The sequence below is a fragment of the Nicotiana sylvestris genome, chromosome 3 (assembly GCF_000393655.2).
Source record: "Nicotiana sylvestris chromosome 3, ASM39365v2, whole genome shotgun sequence".
Classification (NCBI taxonomy): domain Eukaryota; kingdom Viridiplantae; phylum Streptophyta; class Magnoliopsida; order Solanales; family Solanaceae; genus Nicotiana; species Nicotiana sylvestris.
In genome coordinates this window covers 174,826,174-174,841,620 of record NC_091059.1, presented here as the reverse complement: position 1 = coordinate 174,841,620, position 15,447 = coordinate 174,826,174, and the positions used below count along the sequence as shown (strand labels likewise).

The following is a 15,447-nucleotide window of genomic DNA, read 5'->3' as shown; positions in this document are numbered from 1 at the left end:
CTAAACACTATAAGAGAGGTGTGGCAAGAACAAATGGAGAGATGTGAGATGTTTCAAATTGTGAAGAAATTAAAAAGCCTTAAGATGAAATTGAAAATGCTTAATAAGTACCAACATAAGAATATTATAAAGGAAGTAAATGACGACAAAGAAGCTTTAGAACATGCACAAAAAGATCTGCAAGGGAGGTCAGGAGATCCAAACCTACAATCAATTGAGAATGAGAAGTATCAGAAATTTAGGAGGTGTTCCTATATAGCTAAAAAAAAATTGCAACAAAGAAGTAAAGCAACATGGTTGAGGCTAGGTGATGATAATACAAGATACTTCTACTCTGTTATCAAGCACAAGAGACTGCAGTAAGCAATTACTCAACTGATGGACAAGGAAGGAGTACTACAAACTGATCTTAAAACTATAACAGCAGTTCTGGTAGATTTCTATATGGAACTATTGGGGACAAAAGGAGATCATAGGATCAAAGCCTTCATAAATTTTCTCCACAGTGGCCACATACTAACAATGGCACAACAATTGGATTTGGTGAAGCATTTCAATAACAAGGAAATTAAGAATGCTTCGTTTAGCATAGGGAGCAACAAAAGTACATGTCCAGATGATTATAGTAGTGACTTTTTCAAAGCTGTATGGTGCATTATAGGAGATGATATTACATGGGCAGTCTTAGAATTCTGAGCTACTAAAGCAATTGAATGCTAAAATGATCACACTGATCCCTAAAGTTGATGTGCTTCAGAAAGCTGTCCAGTTTAGACCCATAACATGCTGCAATGTGCTATACAGGTGTATCTCCAAGTTGATACGCAAAAGGTTGAGGAAAGCAATTACTCCTCTAGTTGCAGAAAATCAAGCAGCATTTGCGGAAGGGAGATCACAAGTGCACAATATTCTCATATGTCATGATCTGCTCGGACACAACAATAGCAAGACTACACCTAGATGTTTGATGAAGATTGACATTAGAAATGCATCTGACATGGTTAGTTGGGAATTCATTGAGAAACAATTATTACACAAATTAAACAGGAAGTAAAGGAAAGATTAGAACATAGGAAATTCTCTAGAGTACATAGCGGTAATTTTTTGATTCAGAAGTTTTGAAACTAGTTTTTTTTTCTTTTTCCCGGGGCTAGGAATTACTCAACAACCTTCGTATAGAAGGTGGTTGTAAATTTCGAGTGCTCTTTTCGGTGTATCAATTTGGATGGTTTATGGTAATATATTCAGAGTTATTACAAAAAAAATAGTTTTTACTCGCTTCATTTAACGTGAACTTTGTTCGATTGAACACGTAATTTTAGAAGAATTTTTTTTAATTTTTTTAATTTATAATTTGAATTTTTCGAAATTGTAAAATCGTACATCTAATTATTAAGATTAAGATGTAAACTTTAAATTAAATTAATTTTAAATATTAAAAGGTATCGCATAATATGAAACGGAGAGCAATTATCTAAGCGACTTACACGAGGCTCTTAGCATTTGAGAACGTATTCGTCACCAATTAACTAATTTTATGCTACAAATTTTCACCACTTTTATGAATTCAAATTCCTCTAATTAATAAAATGTTTAAACTTTCATGCAGCTAGTTTTCCGTCAAACTAGCTTTTCAATTTAGTTTTTTTTTCTCTCATTATACTACAGTAAGACTTCTCTATAACAGTCATCTTATATAATTATTTCACTATAGCGACTAAGTTTTCTCCGCAACTAATTTTAAATATTATGTTATAATATAGGGAAAAGGTCCAAAATTGCCCCTCTACTATGGTATATTGTATACTTCTGCCACCCGTTATATTTTTCGTCCAAAATATTATAACGTTTCTCCACTAACCCTAACGGGTGGCAGAAGTATACAATATACTGTATATTGTATATTGTATTGTATACTTCTGCCACCCCTAACCCTAACGTTTCTCCACTGTGACAGTCAACCCCTCTAATATTTTGTCCATGTTAGCTGCTAAGTCAGTTGAATTTTCAAGCTTTAAGCCCAACGAATCTAGGTAATGGTGTTCTTCAAAAGTTCTACTCCAAATCTTAGTGAATTTTCAGCTCCACAAATACATAACCACCTGAATTTAATTCCCAATAAACAATAACATATATTTTTCTCCCCAAATTTGAATAATTTTTTTTCCAACCACAACTTCGATCTCCAAGCTAACCTAGCACTAGGTGCTAGTAATGTTCAACTCACTTCCATCCAACAACCGTCAAATAATTCAAACACAATCAATAGAGCCTCATTTGTTCTTATTCTTTATTGAGAAATCAGGCGTTTAACTTAAAATTATCCAAAATAGAAAAATCGTGTCTACTTCATATTTGTTCTTCATGGTTCGCTTCTAAAATCTGATATCTCACTACTTCTTGTTTTTTGTTGAGAAATCTGGTGTTTAACTAAAAATTTATCCTTGATCTATTCTCTTGAAACTTGGATTTGGAAGTTGGGTTTGAAATGCCGTCACTGATATAGCGTTTAGAACTAGGCCACCATTGCCGAGCTTAGAACCTCGAATCTGGGTTTGCATTTTCGGAGGTCTGAGGTATGTTTGTTCTGAATCTGATAAGCAAATCGTCGAAGACCCCTCGAAATCTGGAATTATAAGCAAATTTGTAAAATGCGATTGACGAGTCGAGGCTCCCAAATATGGAAATTCATCGAAGTTATGACTCAAATCAATTGGGTGTTCAAATTTCTTGTGGGAAATACCTTTCGAAGCTTGTACTGATATTTGATTCCGTTTGGAGAAGATTCGAATAAAATAATCTGCTCGGTCTCTTGGACATTCGAATTTGAGGTTTAAAAAAAAAGAACGATTGAAATTGAATTTTGAATAACTCTGCTGACTTGGCAGCATGCATAAGTAAAATATTAGAGGGGCTGGCTGCCATAGTGGAGGGACGTTAGGGTTAGGGGCAATTATGCGAACTTTATTAACAGTAGGGATAGATTTGGACGAAAAGTATAATTGGTGGCAGAAATAAACAATATACCATAGTAGAGGGGTGATTTTGGACCTTTTCCCTATAACATATGCTTTCTATAAATGCACTTCACTATAGTAGTCAAAAATTTCGGAACCACCGAGACTGTTATAAAAATGTTTGTCTATAATATGAAATTAATGAGTATTACATATTTAACAATATTTTGAGTGATATATTATCCTATAGAATGAAATAAATGAAGTATATAAAAGTGAATGCCAAACCACCAAAGGATGTGGTGCAGTGGATGAGACTGCTCCTCCCTTAATCAGAGATCTCGGGTTCGAGCCCTGGTATGGAAAAATCATCTATTTACGGGTTCGAGCCCTGAATATGGAAAAATCCTTGGTAGGAGCGCTTCCCCCCGAATGGGGCCCTACACGACGTAAATCCGGATATAGTCGGGTTCCAATACGGGTACCGAATACCGGGTGAGAAACCAAAAAAAAAGAATGCTAAGTTTTAGGTTTAGGACCATATGTGCCTATTCTTCACATACATAAATATAGAGGACCATAATGAAACAACCCCCAGTACAAAAAGGACCAAACTGAAAGAAACCCAATACATAAAGGACTAATTTGATCATTTTCTTCTATCAGATAAGCCAGAGAACCAAAGATGAGATTTATGCGGCTCCTCCGTTTACTTCCCAACCATCAGTTCCACTGTTACGTGCCTCAGGCGATTTTCACCACCTCCGCCGGCACGACCACCCATCTCCACCGTACTATGGAAACAGCCACCACCGAGGCCATTAACCCATCCAATACTCGTCTGGGATGGATCGGTACCGGTGTAATGGGCCGCTCTATGTGCGCCCACCTGATTAACGCCGGTTACACCCTCACGGTTTTCACCCGTACACCATCCAAGGCCCAGGAACTGATCTCCATGGGAGCTCACTGGGTTGCCTCCCCAAAGGCCGTCGCTTCCCAATCCGACGTCGTTTTCTCTATTGTTGGCTACCCTTCCGACGTTCGCCACGTCATCCTCGACTCAAACTCCGGTGCTCTTTCCGGTCTGCGTCCCGGTGGTGTCATAATCGACATGACTACTTCGGAACCTTCCCTGGCTGTTGAAATATACTCCGCCGCTTCTGCCGCTGGCTGCTCCGCCGTCGACGCCCCCGTCTCCGGAGGAGATCTCGGAGCTCGGAATGCTGCTTTATCCATCTTCGCTGGTGGAGAGGAATCCATTATCTCAAGGCTTAACCCGTTGTTTAACCTTGTGGGCAGAGTTTATTACATGGGTGCCCCTGGAAAAGGGCAGTTCACAAAGCTGGGAAACCAAGTAGTTATTGCTTCGACTATGGTGGGACTATGCGAGGGTTTAATTTACGCCCATAAAGCTGGTTTGGATTTGAATATGTATTTGAATGCGATTTCAACAGGCGCTGCTGGCTCAAAATCTTTAGACTTGTATGGGAGCAGGATACTTAGTAGAGACTTTGAACCTGGATTTTATGTGAATCATTTTGTCAAGGATTTGGGGATATGTTTGAGGGAATGCCAGAACATGGGCCTTGCTTTGCCTGGGCTGGCGTTGGCTCAACAGCTCTATCTCTCCCTTAAAGCTCATGGTGAAGGCAATTTCGGTACCCAAGCTCTCATTCTTGCGCTTGAGAGGATTAACAATTTGCCGCTGGCTTCCTCTTCCTCTGTTGGGAAACCTTAGACAGTGTAATAACTTTGATCCTTGACTGGGGCCAGTATCTATTATGTACTATCTGTTTATGACTGTTACACATACAGACAGTAAGAGTTTGAATAATTTCTAGTGTTTTTATAAGAGAGAGCACTATTTCTTAATGACTGAATTAGAGAATTTTGAGGCAAGTCAAACCTTATGGAGTAAAAACAACAGAATATGGCTCTAAGAGCGTGAGAATACATTTGCTTAGTTGTAAACTAGGACACACAAGTTCCTTTGCCTTAAGATGTCACTGCATTAACTTCCCCCACCGTTGAAAATCAATAAATCCGCTTTTTACAGTTTCTAAACTAGGTGGATAATGAGTCTACCTCTACGCTTCTTACTTGAATACTATACTTGATTCGAAGTCTCACATGCACCCGGTAGAGGCAGAGCTAGAGAAGCAAATACGGGTTCGGGGTCCTATATTTTTATTAAGAAATTTACTAAATATGTATAAATATTTAATTACGAAATCAGTAAATAAACCAGCTATAAGCCTCTGGCACCCACTACCACATTTGAATTATAAAACTTTTACCGTTGAATGAAAGCCTTGGGGGCATCTTGCTTTATTGTAGACGGATCAAACCAAGTACATTGTATGAACTTTGTATTTTGATACATCATAGCTGTTATAAATGGTCCTAACTCTAACACGGGGCTTCGGCGAAAAGTGATTTTCTCATTCATGTAAATTTGAAAAGACTAGAATCCGGTAACTTCATTAGTCCTTTCCATCACTGAGCTTATCATCATTATCTTGGCCGAAGCTTCTTTATATCAAGATTCAGTCCTTTGTGGATCAAAGTTTTGGTGTAGCAAGTGCTCATGTCTTCATTTTCTAAAACTAGCTGGGGCTGTCTCTTCTGTAAAATACTCCTATCTGACATTCTTCGCTGAGCAAAATCTCACCATCCAAATTGCACATACAGAGTGTAAGATGATAACATATCAAATCAGCTGAGAAAATAGAACTATTTATATTCTGCCTGGACATGATGAAGATTATGTAATCAGATTTTGAGATGGTCATTTCTTATCTTGTCCAATTTATTAGTGGCAAAGCATAAATGATTCGAATGATAGAAATAAGTATTCACTGAAAAATAAGAGAAACCGAAGAATAATGCATCGAAGGCGCCAAATCTTATGGATATTTAAATGCTGCTTTAGCTAGAAACTCACTGTATAAGGATAAAAATAGATGTAGCAGACATGAAAAGTGAGGTTACAGGCAGTAAATAGACTATCTCAGTGTGTCCGTCTAAACACAGGCATTAGTAGCAACCATGAAGAGCTGATTCAAAAGGGAAATACCTTCAAAACCTTGTATAACTCTTCGAATAAAATCATAATGATTTGGTTTATTATAAATTGAGAAGATAAGTCGAGCTTTTGGATATAAGCCATGACTCAAACAGAAACAATATACATATGATAAGTCAAAAAAAAATAACTTCTTAATTAATAGCACGGTAGTCTTACCAATGAAGCGTATGGCTTGAGCACAGGTTTGACAAGCTGCCACAATGGTTTGAAGACAAAAGGAGCATCGACAAAAAGAACTTGACCCAATCGTCTTGGATAATAGTAGTAGAATACATCAAACTGTGCCAAAATGATTAGAGCGAAATTAGCATGCAATTTTAAACTGTTCAAGATCTGATGAAAATTACTAAATACTATATAGTAAACACAACGAGAAGGTAGAGAAGATGACAATAACAAAGTCATCTATAGGCCTGTTATCGACCCACTTGACAGAATTGTTGTGAAAATGAAAAGAAGCTGGTTGTATACGGTAAAATCGGATGGTCCAATTTTCCATCGTTATGCTGCCTCGACGGCTCGAAATCACGCGTGAAGCTAGAGCCAACAAAATCTGTCAGGCTAGTCTGAGCCCGTATCGTGGCATTAGTTAGGTGTCCCATCTCCATATCTTTGTAATAAATGCACTTGTACTATGTTGGGATTCCCCATCTTATATAAAAGAGATCCTTTTCATTTTGTAAACATTCGTTGCTCCATACTAAATATACAAAAACATTCGCTCTGCTCTCTAACATATTCTCTTGATCTTATTACTTCATTTATTGCTCATATTTATTGTGTTCTATTCATTGTTCTTCATTTATTGCTTATTATTGACCATAAAGAGCCGCCTTTGATCTGTTTATAACTGTTACTCACCATCGACCACGTCCGATAGCTCTCAATCGAGCTTCAGACTCGACCCCGAGGCCCTCCAATAGGCAAGCTCGAGGCCCCGATTGACAGCGATTCGGTTTGATTAACACCTCGTTCTTAAGCTCTTATTTCGATTCTAAGTCTTTCACATAGCACCAATTGCCTAACAACTAGCATAAAATAGATCACATACTTTTAGAACCACTAAATCAAATTTAATTGTAATTATCATTTTCACGGTAAATAGTTTGGTGCCCATCGTGAGGCTAAAAGTAATAGTGATTATTTTCTTGCTGGTTTAGCTACATAACGCAAGTTATCTTTCACGCTTTTTCTTGCCCAAGATCTTTGATTTCCGGTCAAAATGTCCGACTTAATGAACAACAATCTTGAGAACCACGAAGAAAATGGTGTAGATGTTCCAGGTGCTGGTGTACAATCACGAAACCCTAAGAACGCACCAGAACCGATTCCCGTGGACGCGGTCTCACGCGATGCTCAACACGTCGATGTAAGCTCACACACTAACAGGAGCGTGCACCAAGGAGACCAACAAGAATCTCAGGAAACCCCAGCTAGGGAAGAATGGGAGGTTAGCCTTCACGTTATTTTTGAAATGTTGTAGGCACAACAGCTAGCGATTGCTCAGCTGCAAAGTCACCAGAAAACTCCCAGCATAGTTGCGCCGGGGATGGCTCCCCCGGCCGAGCAGGTACCGGAGAGGTCAAGCAACAAAAAGACGGTAGCCGACCCCGCCATTGTAAAGATGCTCGAGGACCTCACCAAAGAGGATCGAATCGGGCGAGAAGAAGGTAGAAGCCAACGACAAAAAGGTCGAGACCTACAACTCCAGGGTCGACCAGATTCCGGACGCACCCCCGATCCTGAAAGGTGTGGATTCGAAGAAGTTCATACAAAGGTCGTTCCTAGAGGAAGCGGCTCCAAAACCTATTCCAAAAAAGTTCAAAATGCCATACCTCCCAAAATACAACGGGACCTCAGACCCCAATGAGCACGTTACTGCTTACACTTGCGCAGTAAAGGGAAACGACCTAAAGGACGATGAGATCGAGTCCGTCTTACTAAATAAGTTCGGGGAAACACTCTCAAATGGGGCCATGATGTGATATAACAACCTAGCTCCTAACTCCACAGACTCATTCTCTATGTTGGCCGATTCTTTCATAAAGGCACATGCCGATGCCATCAAAGTAGCGACAAGGAAGTCTGACGTCTTCAAGATCAAGCAGAGGGGGAACGAGATGCTGCGAGAGTTCATATCTCGCTTTCAAATGGAACAAATGGAACTACAACCAGTCTCCGACGACTGGGCAGTATAGGCCTTCACTCAAGGCCTGAATGAGCGAAGCTCACTGGCTTTGAAGCAAGTGAAACAGAATCTGGTCGAATACCCCAATGTGACCTGGTCAGAGCCCACAACCGATATCAGTCAAATATCAGGGTCAAGGACGACCAACTAAGAGCCCCCTCGGGCTCGGTATACCCAAGCAGGCTTATGTAAAAGGAGCCGAAGCCAAAGAAAGAAAGGTACCAGCCATATACCGAAGATAGGAGAAACGCCCCGAGGCGTAACATACCCCGCACTGATCAAAGAATGAACCGAGTCCAAAATCCCCAGGGACTCATCTACAGAGCTAGATTCGACAGAAACACGGGGCCAATAGAGGCACCTCGCTTGTCGAAATACAACTTCAACGTAGATGTATCAGACATCGTGTTCTCCATAAGTAAAATCAGAGATGCCAGGTGGCCCAGGCCTATGCAATCAGATCCTTCGCAAAGAAATCATAACTTAGTTTGTGAGTTTCACAACACGCATGGCCACAAGACCGGGGATTGCCACCAGCTCCGAGAGGAAGTGGCCAAACTACTCAGTAAATGTTACCTTCGAGAATTCCTCAATAATCGGGCCAAAAACCAGTTCCGGGAAAGAGAAGCGGCCAAGAAGAACGAAGCGAATGAGCTACAACACATCATCCACATGATCGTGGGAGGCATTGATGCCCCCACAAGAGCCCATGATGAGAAAAACAAAAATATCCATCACCAGAGAAAAGAGAACTCGGGATTACATACCCGAGGACGCCCTCACATTCAACGATGAGGACGCAGAGACCTTGTCTCAGCCCCACAAAGATGCACTGGTAATCTCTTTTCTTGTAAATACATTTCAGATTAAACGTGTACTTGTGGATCCATGCAGCTCGACCAACATTATCAGGTCGAGGGTGGTAGAGAAGCTTGGACTGCTTGACCAAATCGTACCCACCTCTCGAGTCCTCAACGGATTCAACATGCCGAGCGAAACAACAAAAGGGAAAATCACCCTTCCAGTCAACGTGGCCGGCACAATCCAAAATGCCAAAGTCCATATCATCGAGGGAGACATGAGGTACAATGCGTTGCTCGGAAGGCCGTGGATACTCTGCATGAGAGCAGTACCATCCACCCTCTATCAAATGATAAAGTTCCCCACGAAGGATGGGATTAAGACCGTCTACGGGGAATAACATGCGGCAAAAGAAATGTTTGCAGTACACGATGTGGCTCCGGCACCGGTACCTCCACCTTCGAAGGAGCCAAAGGATAAGCAAATAGTAAAATAGCAATAACAAACTACACTCCCAGCTATCCCCAACTAAGCAAAGTGGGAAACCGTACCACGTTCTTATCACAGGCGACTGAAACGTATCAGGGCCCGAAATACCGCCGGCACACTCTACGCTAAGGTATGACCGTATCCTCTCTCTTTCAATTATATTCTATGCTGATCTGAGTGTAGGTATCTGATCGGAATGGCCAAAACACTCTCCAACTTGAAGGCCTTAGGTTTCGAAAAGCATGCGTTGCACTCTTTTCCTTCGATCGGGTTTATATCCCAAAAAGGGTTTTACCGGCAAGGTTTTAATAAGGCAACACCTACATGCTACCTAAGGAATATCCAACAAGTATTCAAGGCTTCTTTTGCAACCAACCTCAAATACTGGGGGCCATGCCCCCGGAAGGTCACCTACTCGGAGAAGCCAAGATACGCCAAACGGGGGGCTCAATAGAAAAGTAATGTACCGGGACAAACGGTCGAATGAACCGTGTCCGCATAGAACAACCGATCCGCAACAACAAAAACATGTATACTTGTACCAAGTGATCAAAGAATAATTCCCAAAAGCATTTTGCATTTCAAGGAAGCTCGACATTTTTGCAAAAAATGGCCCCCAAAGCCGAAAGACGCCCCGAACACTTGGGGACTGACGTCAACTACTTTAAACAATGCGACGTCCGGGTCGGAGCTCCTAACTTATAAGCCCTCGATGAGGCAACATCAAGATCACAAAGTGGCTCCAGAGCCAAAAACGTCTCGAACACTCAGGGACTGGCATTAAATACTTAAGACCACATGACCTCCGGGTCGGGAACTCCGAAATCGTAAGCCCTCAATGAGGCAATACCGAGTCTACAAGTAATGGCTCCAGAGCCAACAAAACCCTCGATGACTCAGGGACTGTCGTCAATCGCCATCTCCATCGACTTACCAAAACTCAAGGTAGTAAGGCTATATGCGGGCAGCCTCGGTCTCGTAAGACCTACATAAGGCAACAACAACATCTGTAAGACTTCGAGCAAGGCATGAACAATGTAAGACTTCGAGCAAGGCATGAACAATGTCGACATCTGTAACTCAATATCTCTTTTTGTGGAGCTTTGGACTCAACAACTTGTCCAGAGTTTGTTCGAGTCATACGACATTGTCGGGTTGTTGTATCCTGGAGGGGACAAGTCAAGAGTACTACTGTTGGACCGGTGAAGATGCTACGCAGTGGGCTTGAATCTCCTTAAAGAGAGCGAGATATCCGCGCCTCAACCCGAAGAATATTTATTTATTTTTCTTCATCTTATTTTTCAACTGTAATTACTTGTAATATCACCAACATATTATAGCATTGCAAATATTCAATTCAGATGCAGCTTTTATGTAATTTCATGATAATTGAAATGAAGAATTGACACAGTGAAGCAAATCAATTGGCAGGCAAGAGGAACGATATTCCTGTTCTTCTCATCACCATGAGGTAATGGAACGTTCGTAGTAATTTTAGCAATCCAGTTATGATTGAGAAAACCTCGTGCAGCGTATAGTAAATATAGCATTAGAAATTTCAAGCTGGTTCATAGTGAACAAGTCAACTGAAAGGCAGAGGAAGAGTAAGTTCCTTCTTTCAGAAACCAGATGGAAGGAGGAAAAGTAAATCAGAAAACAGCAAAAAGAAGAAGATAGCTGAGGCCTCACGGATGCAGATATCATGCCCTGCAATATAATTTAGTATAAGCTACATGAGGTTTTCCTTTCAATAATCAAGTTCTAGTATGGCAGTCAAATTAACGTGATGATTCTAGTAAAATAAACGATATATTCACAATGGCTTTATGCAGCTTGGAAACAGCATCTTCAACTGAGAATTTACAATCCTTCAGGAACCATAAAATCATCTCTTCCATTTATTCCCACCGGGAGATCTGTATATTCCCTTTCAAGTCTCTCCATTACATCCAGCACTAACGAGATGAATGGAGTGAACAGAGTTTCCAGCATTTAACTAAGAGTTTTCAACGAAAAGAGGCTACTTATCCTATCACATTCAGTAGATCATTTCCCTAATCTCATTGAATTAGCAATAGGTATCTCATAATGTTTCATGGAGTCGCTTATTCATTTGAGAACATTTCTATCGCTTGTCCCAAAGTCTGATACACATTCAGAACCTTGCGGATAATTACTCCAAAACCATAGTATATCAAATGCTTTCGAAGACGTTAGACAACTGAGAATCATTACAGAGAAATTTTAGAGCCTAAGAGGCTGAGAATAAGATGAACAATGAAGGTCGAGAAACTTAAGCTTGTTGAAGAGCTCCTTCTAAGATGACATGTTTGTAGTTAGTACTCTTAACTTTGTAACATTGTGAAAGATGGTCTAAATTCTCTAGCACACTAACAATGTTGAATAGATAGTTAAGGTTCAAGTCGTTCACTCAAGAAAGCAAATAAAGGATCAGCAAATTGACTTCTTGAAGAACCGAAGCAGATACCTAGCATAAATGTAAGCAGTCAAACATCACTCCTATCTATTCAGCAACTGAAAAGCCCAAAGACATTTCATATCCTCTAGTGAATTGAGCATATACGTACCAACACGATTTAGATTAGGTGAATTTTGAGAATCTTTTCACTATAAGAATGACTTTTTTAATTTTGACAAGTTAGAATAAATATGAGGTTTATTGGTAATGAGTTGGGAATTCAATCTGGGATAATATTGCATCACTAATTGAACAAGTTAAACACGTCCTTAAATAAATATATACCCGGTTAGAAAATCTTCTATATTATAATACTTCCTACGTAATTTACCTTCTTTTTTTAATCTAATATAACATGGTATCCGGGCCAATTTGCACACATCTCATCTAATTCCAGAGGATATTCGCTACCTCCCACTAACACTAGGTACCCGATAACTCTGCCTATCAAGGTTCTAGTTTGTCTTTAAAAAAAATTGTGAAATTCAATCCCGGAAATGGTTTTGACTAAAGCCAAGCTTGAGCGGAGAAAGTCAACACAGATAAACATTTTGGGATAAAGTACAAGAATAACACGCATGGTAATGCCAAAGTTCTTTATCAAGGGAATTACAGTTATCCACTCTGTTTTTTGAAGAATTGATCACAGTTCCATTAAACCATAATAGAAGTGCCAAATATACAGAACATGAGCATCATCAACTGTCGTTTGGATTCATGTTATTTTTTTAATTCAATATGTACATAAAGCAACCTTTCATGCCTCTCTGGTCTCTATAAGGGATGCTTACAACAACGATCGAAGAAGCTTCAAGCTCACGCTCAAAATCAGTATGCAGCAACTAGATTGGATTCACAACCACTTGCTCTAGATCCAGTGACATCAACCCAAACTTCATTGACACGCCCAATGATCCGGAAGGGAGAATTATACTGCGCTATAGAGTAGGCATATTCACTTGTAGAAGTAGTGGAGTTTGCCCATGGAGATCTACTCAAGCTCAATGCCAGTTTCTGAGCTTCTTTAACGATATTGCCATCTCTTGCAAATCCTGAAAACTTCCTAACAGCAATGCAATGACTAGTCCATGGATCAGGTTGAAGGTTCAGTTCCGGAAGGGGAAGAGGTGGATCAGTTTGGAACTTCACAGGCAAATACAGTTTAACAAAGTACGCTGATGAGTGAAGAGGACCAGCTCCCGGGACAATACTTGTCAAAATTGGCTTTGTCATATAAATACGAGAAAAGTTCAAATTTGCACCTTGGATGAACTGGAACAATCTGTACGACAATGAGGGAACACATAAGAAATTCAAATGTAAGCTTTCAATTCATCTACACAAACTTGAACTCTGCTAATATCATAGCCAGTCCCAAACTTAGATAAAGTAGGAGGGATGTGGAGGTCATTTGCCAGCTTAAAAATAGTTAAATTATGTTAGATCCTCTGAATACTACAGTTGTTGAGACGTATTCACCTAGACACGTCACCTCAAATAGAACATAATTAATATAGAGGATTTATATTGCTGATCCAAACCACTTCGCGAGTTTCTTGTGCATTGGTCATTACAACTGTATTTGTTCGTATTTGCAACCAAAACTGAGTAATGCCAACTAAAAGAATGTCTCTAAATCTTCATATGCCATTAGAAGAGCCACAAACCTACCTCTGCCACCATTTACTAGAAGCAAATATTCTCTGGTGATTAGGTGGCAATTTTTATTTAGCATATATCATTAGGTAACTGGTTCAGAGATATAGATCTGTAGCAGCACTAATGGCTCGAGAAACAGAAGAAAGAACGAAGCATATAGTTGATAGTGTGTTTAGAAGATAATCTAAAGGTCAAATTGACATCAGAAGACCTCAGTAGTCTATAGTATTTATCTGCCAATAAGACGCTCATATACCTCTCATACTAAAACTTGTCACAGCTTGCTAGTCATAGAAAAATGTATTCTTGATTAGATACTTCCATTTTGACACATGCAAAGCCCACAAATATCTTTTTTTTCCCCTTTCCAATAGAGACTTCAAAACTTCTAAGTAGTCTATTTATTACAACAACAACAGACCCATTATAATACCACAGGTAGGGTGTGGGGAGTGGTGTGTAGGCAGACCTTACACCTACCTAGAGGGATAGAGAGGTCGTTTCCAATAGACCCTCGGCTGACAAGGAAGAAGAGGGTTGAAGAAGAAGAAAGAGGGTAAAATGATGTCCGAGTAAAGTCCACAAGGGAAATTGGTGTACAAAATTAGGCATCATACAAGAAGAAGAAAAGGGGAAAGATTGTTAACCCTCAATATAGGTAACTCCAATTGTCGAAACCAGTGAAAATTACCCATTTAATAAGCAATTACAAAAAATTAGAAAAGGGGGTACCTGTGAAAACCATCTCTGGTGGCTTTTTCGAAGGAGATTTCGTTGACGGGTGCCGTCATCCATACCGACTCCCTGTAAAGTCTGATCTCAAAATCTGATTCAGAGTGCACCACTGTATACTCTGGTGATTCGATCGCTTTGCACAAATCCGTTGAAAACGCAATAGTTGTGGCCGATAGGATTATTATTAAAGCATTTTTCAAGCTTGACTTTGCCATTTTCTGGCAGGAAGGTAAAACTTTCAGTGATAATTTACGATTTATCAGCTTCTTTCGAGGAAATTTCACTCAGGACCTCAATGCATCGGTTTACAATTTCTGGATTTATGATTTAACCCCTAAAGTTTAATCTTCGTCAATATTGTGCTAAAATTGTCATCAAGCAGTTTCCTGATGCATTTTGCTCCTTAAATTGGCTGTTTCTGCACAACTGAGTGTCTTCGTGCAAGCATCGGAAAGAACGTCATGTATACGTATAAAATTTATTGCGTCTAATCCATATAAAATTTGTATTAAATACAATTGAGTTAAATAATTAATTTAGGCTTTACAAGTTAAATTAGTTCATTTTATTATTTTCAAGCTCAAGGTCCATTTCATCTTAAAGCCCAGACTCATGTCACGTGTCAAGTGACATGGCATATCTAGTCAAACTGCAAGTCAAAAAGATGACGCCACGTGTTAAATGATGTGGCAATCCAAGTCAAAAAGCAAAAACCAACCACATGCCGCCAAGTAGCTTAAATGACATGATCCAATCAGAATCAAGCAAGAGAGTTCATATGTAGCTGGACTGTCCATCCTCTACAACTATAAATAGAGAGGTTACATAACTCTCAGAAGAGATTCAGAGTTGGAGAAGAGCATTCCGCAATTGGTGAAGGCATCCACGAACAAAGAGATCAATCATCAAGTGCATAGTTCTTCAACAAAGGAGTGATCAACAGAGTTTTTTCCGGAGATCAACCCGAAACAACAAAGTGTTACTCAACGTTCTTGGCGATTAAATACATCACAAGGAGGTCTGCATCGTCTTACATTCAAGAAAGACG

At 39.9% G+C, this 15,447-nt stretch overlaps 3 protein-coding genes across 3 annotated transcripts; 2 read left to right on the top strand and 1 right to left on the bottom strand.

Moving 5' to 3' along the window:
* The first annotated feature begins 378 nt into the window (after window positions 1–378).
* On the top strand, window positions 379–1,642 carry LOC104215693 (uncharacterized). Its single transcript, XM_009765549.2, has 3 exons — window positions 379–650; window positions 805–1,000; window positions 1,610–1,642. The coding sequence occupies exons 1-3, from the start codon at window positions 379–381 to the stop codon at window positions 1,640–1,642; spliced, it is 501 nt and encodes a 166-aa protein (XP_009763851.2).
* Window positions 1,643–3,627: 1,985 nt separating this feature from the next.
* Window positions 3,628–4,832, top strand: LOC104215683 (probable 3-hydroxyisobutyrate dehydrogenase-like 1, mitochondrial). Its single transcript, XM_009765540.2, has one exon. The coding sequence runs from the start codon at window positions 3,643–3,645 to the stop codon at window positions 4,696–4,698; it is 1,056 nt and encodes a 351-aa protein (XP_009763842.1). The 5' UTR covers window positions 3,628–3,642; the 3' UTR covers window positions 4,699–4,832.
* A 7,755-nt stretch (window positions 4,833–12,587) lies between these two features.
* Window positions 12,588–14,866, bottom strand: LOC104215679 (uncharacterized). The gene is made up of 2 exons (XM_009765534.2): window positions 14,397–14,866; window positions 12,588–13,287 (listed from the first exon to the last, which is right to left on the bottom strand). The coding sequence occupies exons 1-2, from the start codon at window positions 14,612–14,614 to the stop codon at window positions 12,834–12,836; spliced, it is 672 nt and encodes a 223-aa protein (XP_009763836.1). The 5' UTR covers window positions 14,615–14,866; the 3' UTR covers window positions 12,588–12,833.
* Between the last annotated feature and the right edge of the window lie 581 nt (window positions 14,867–15,447).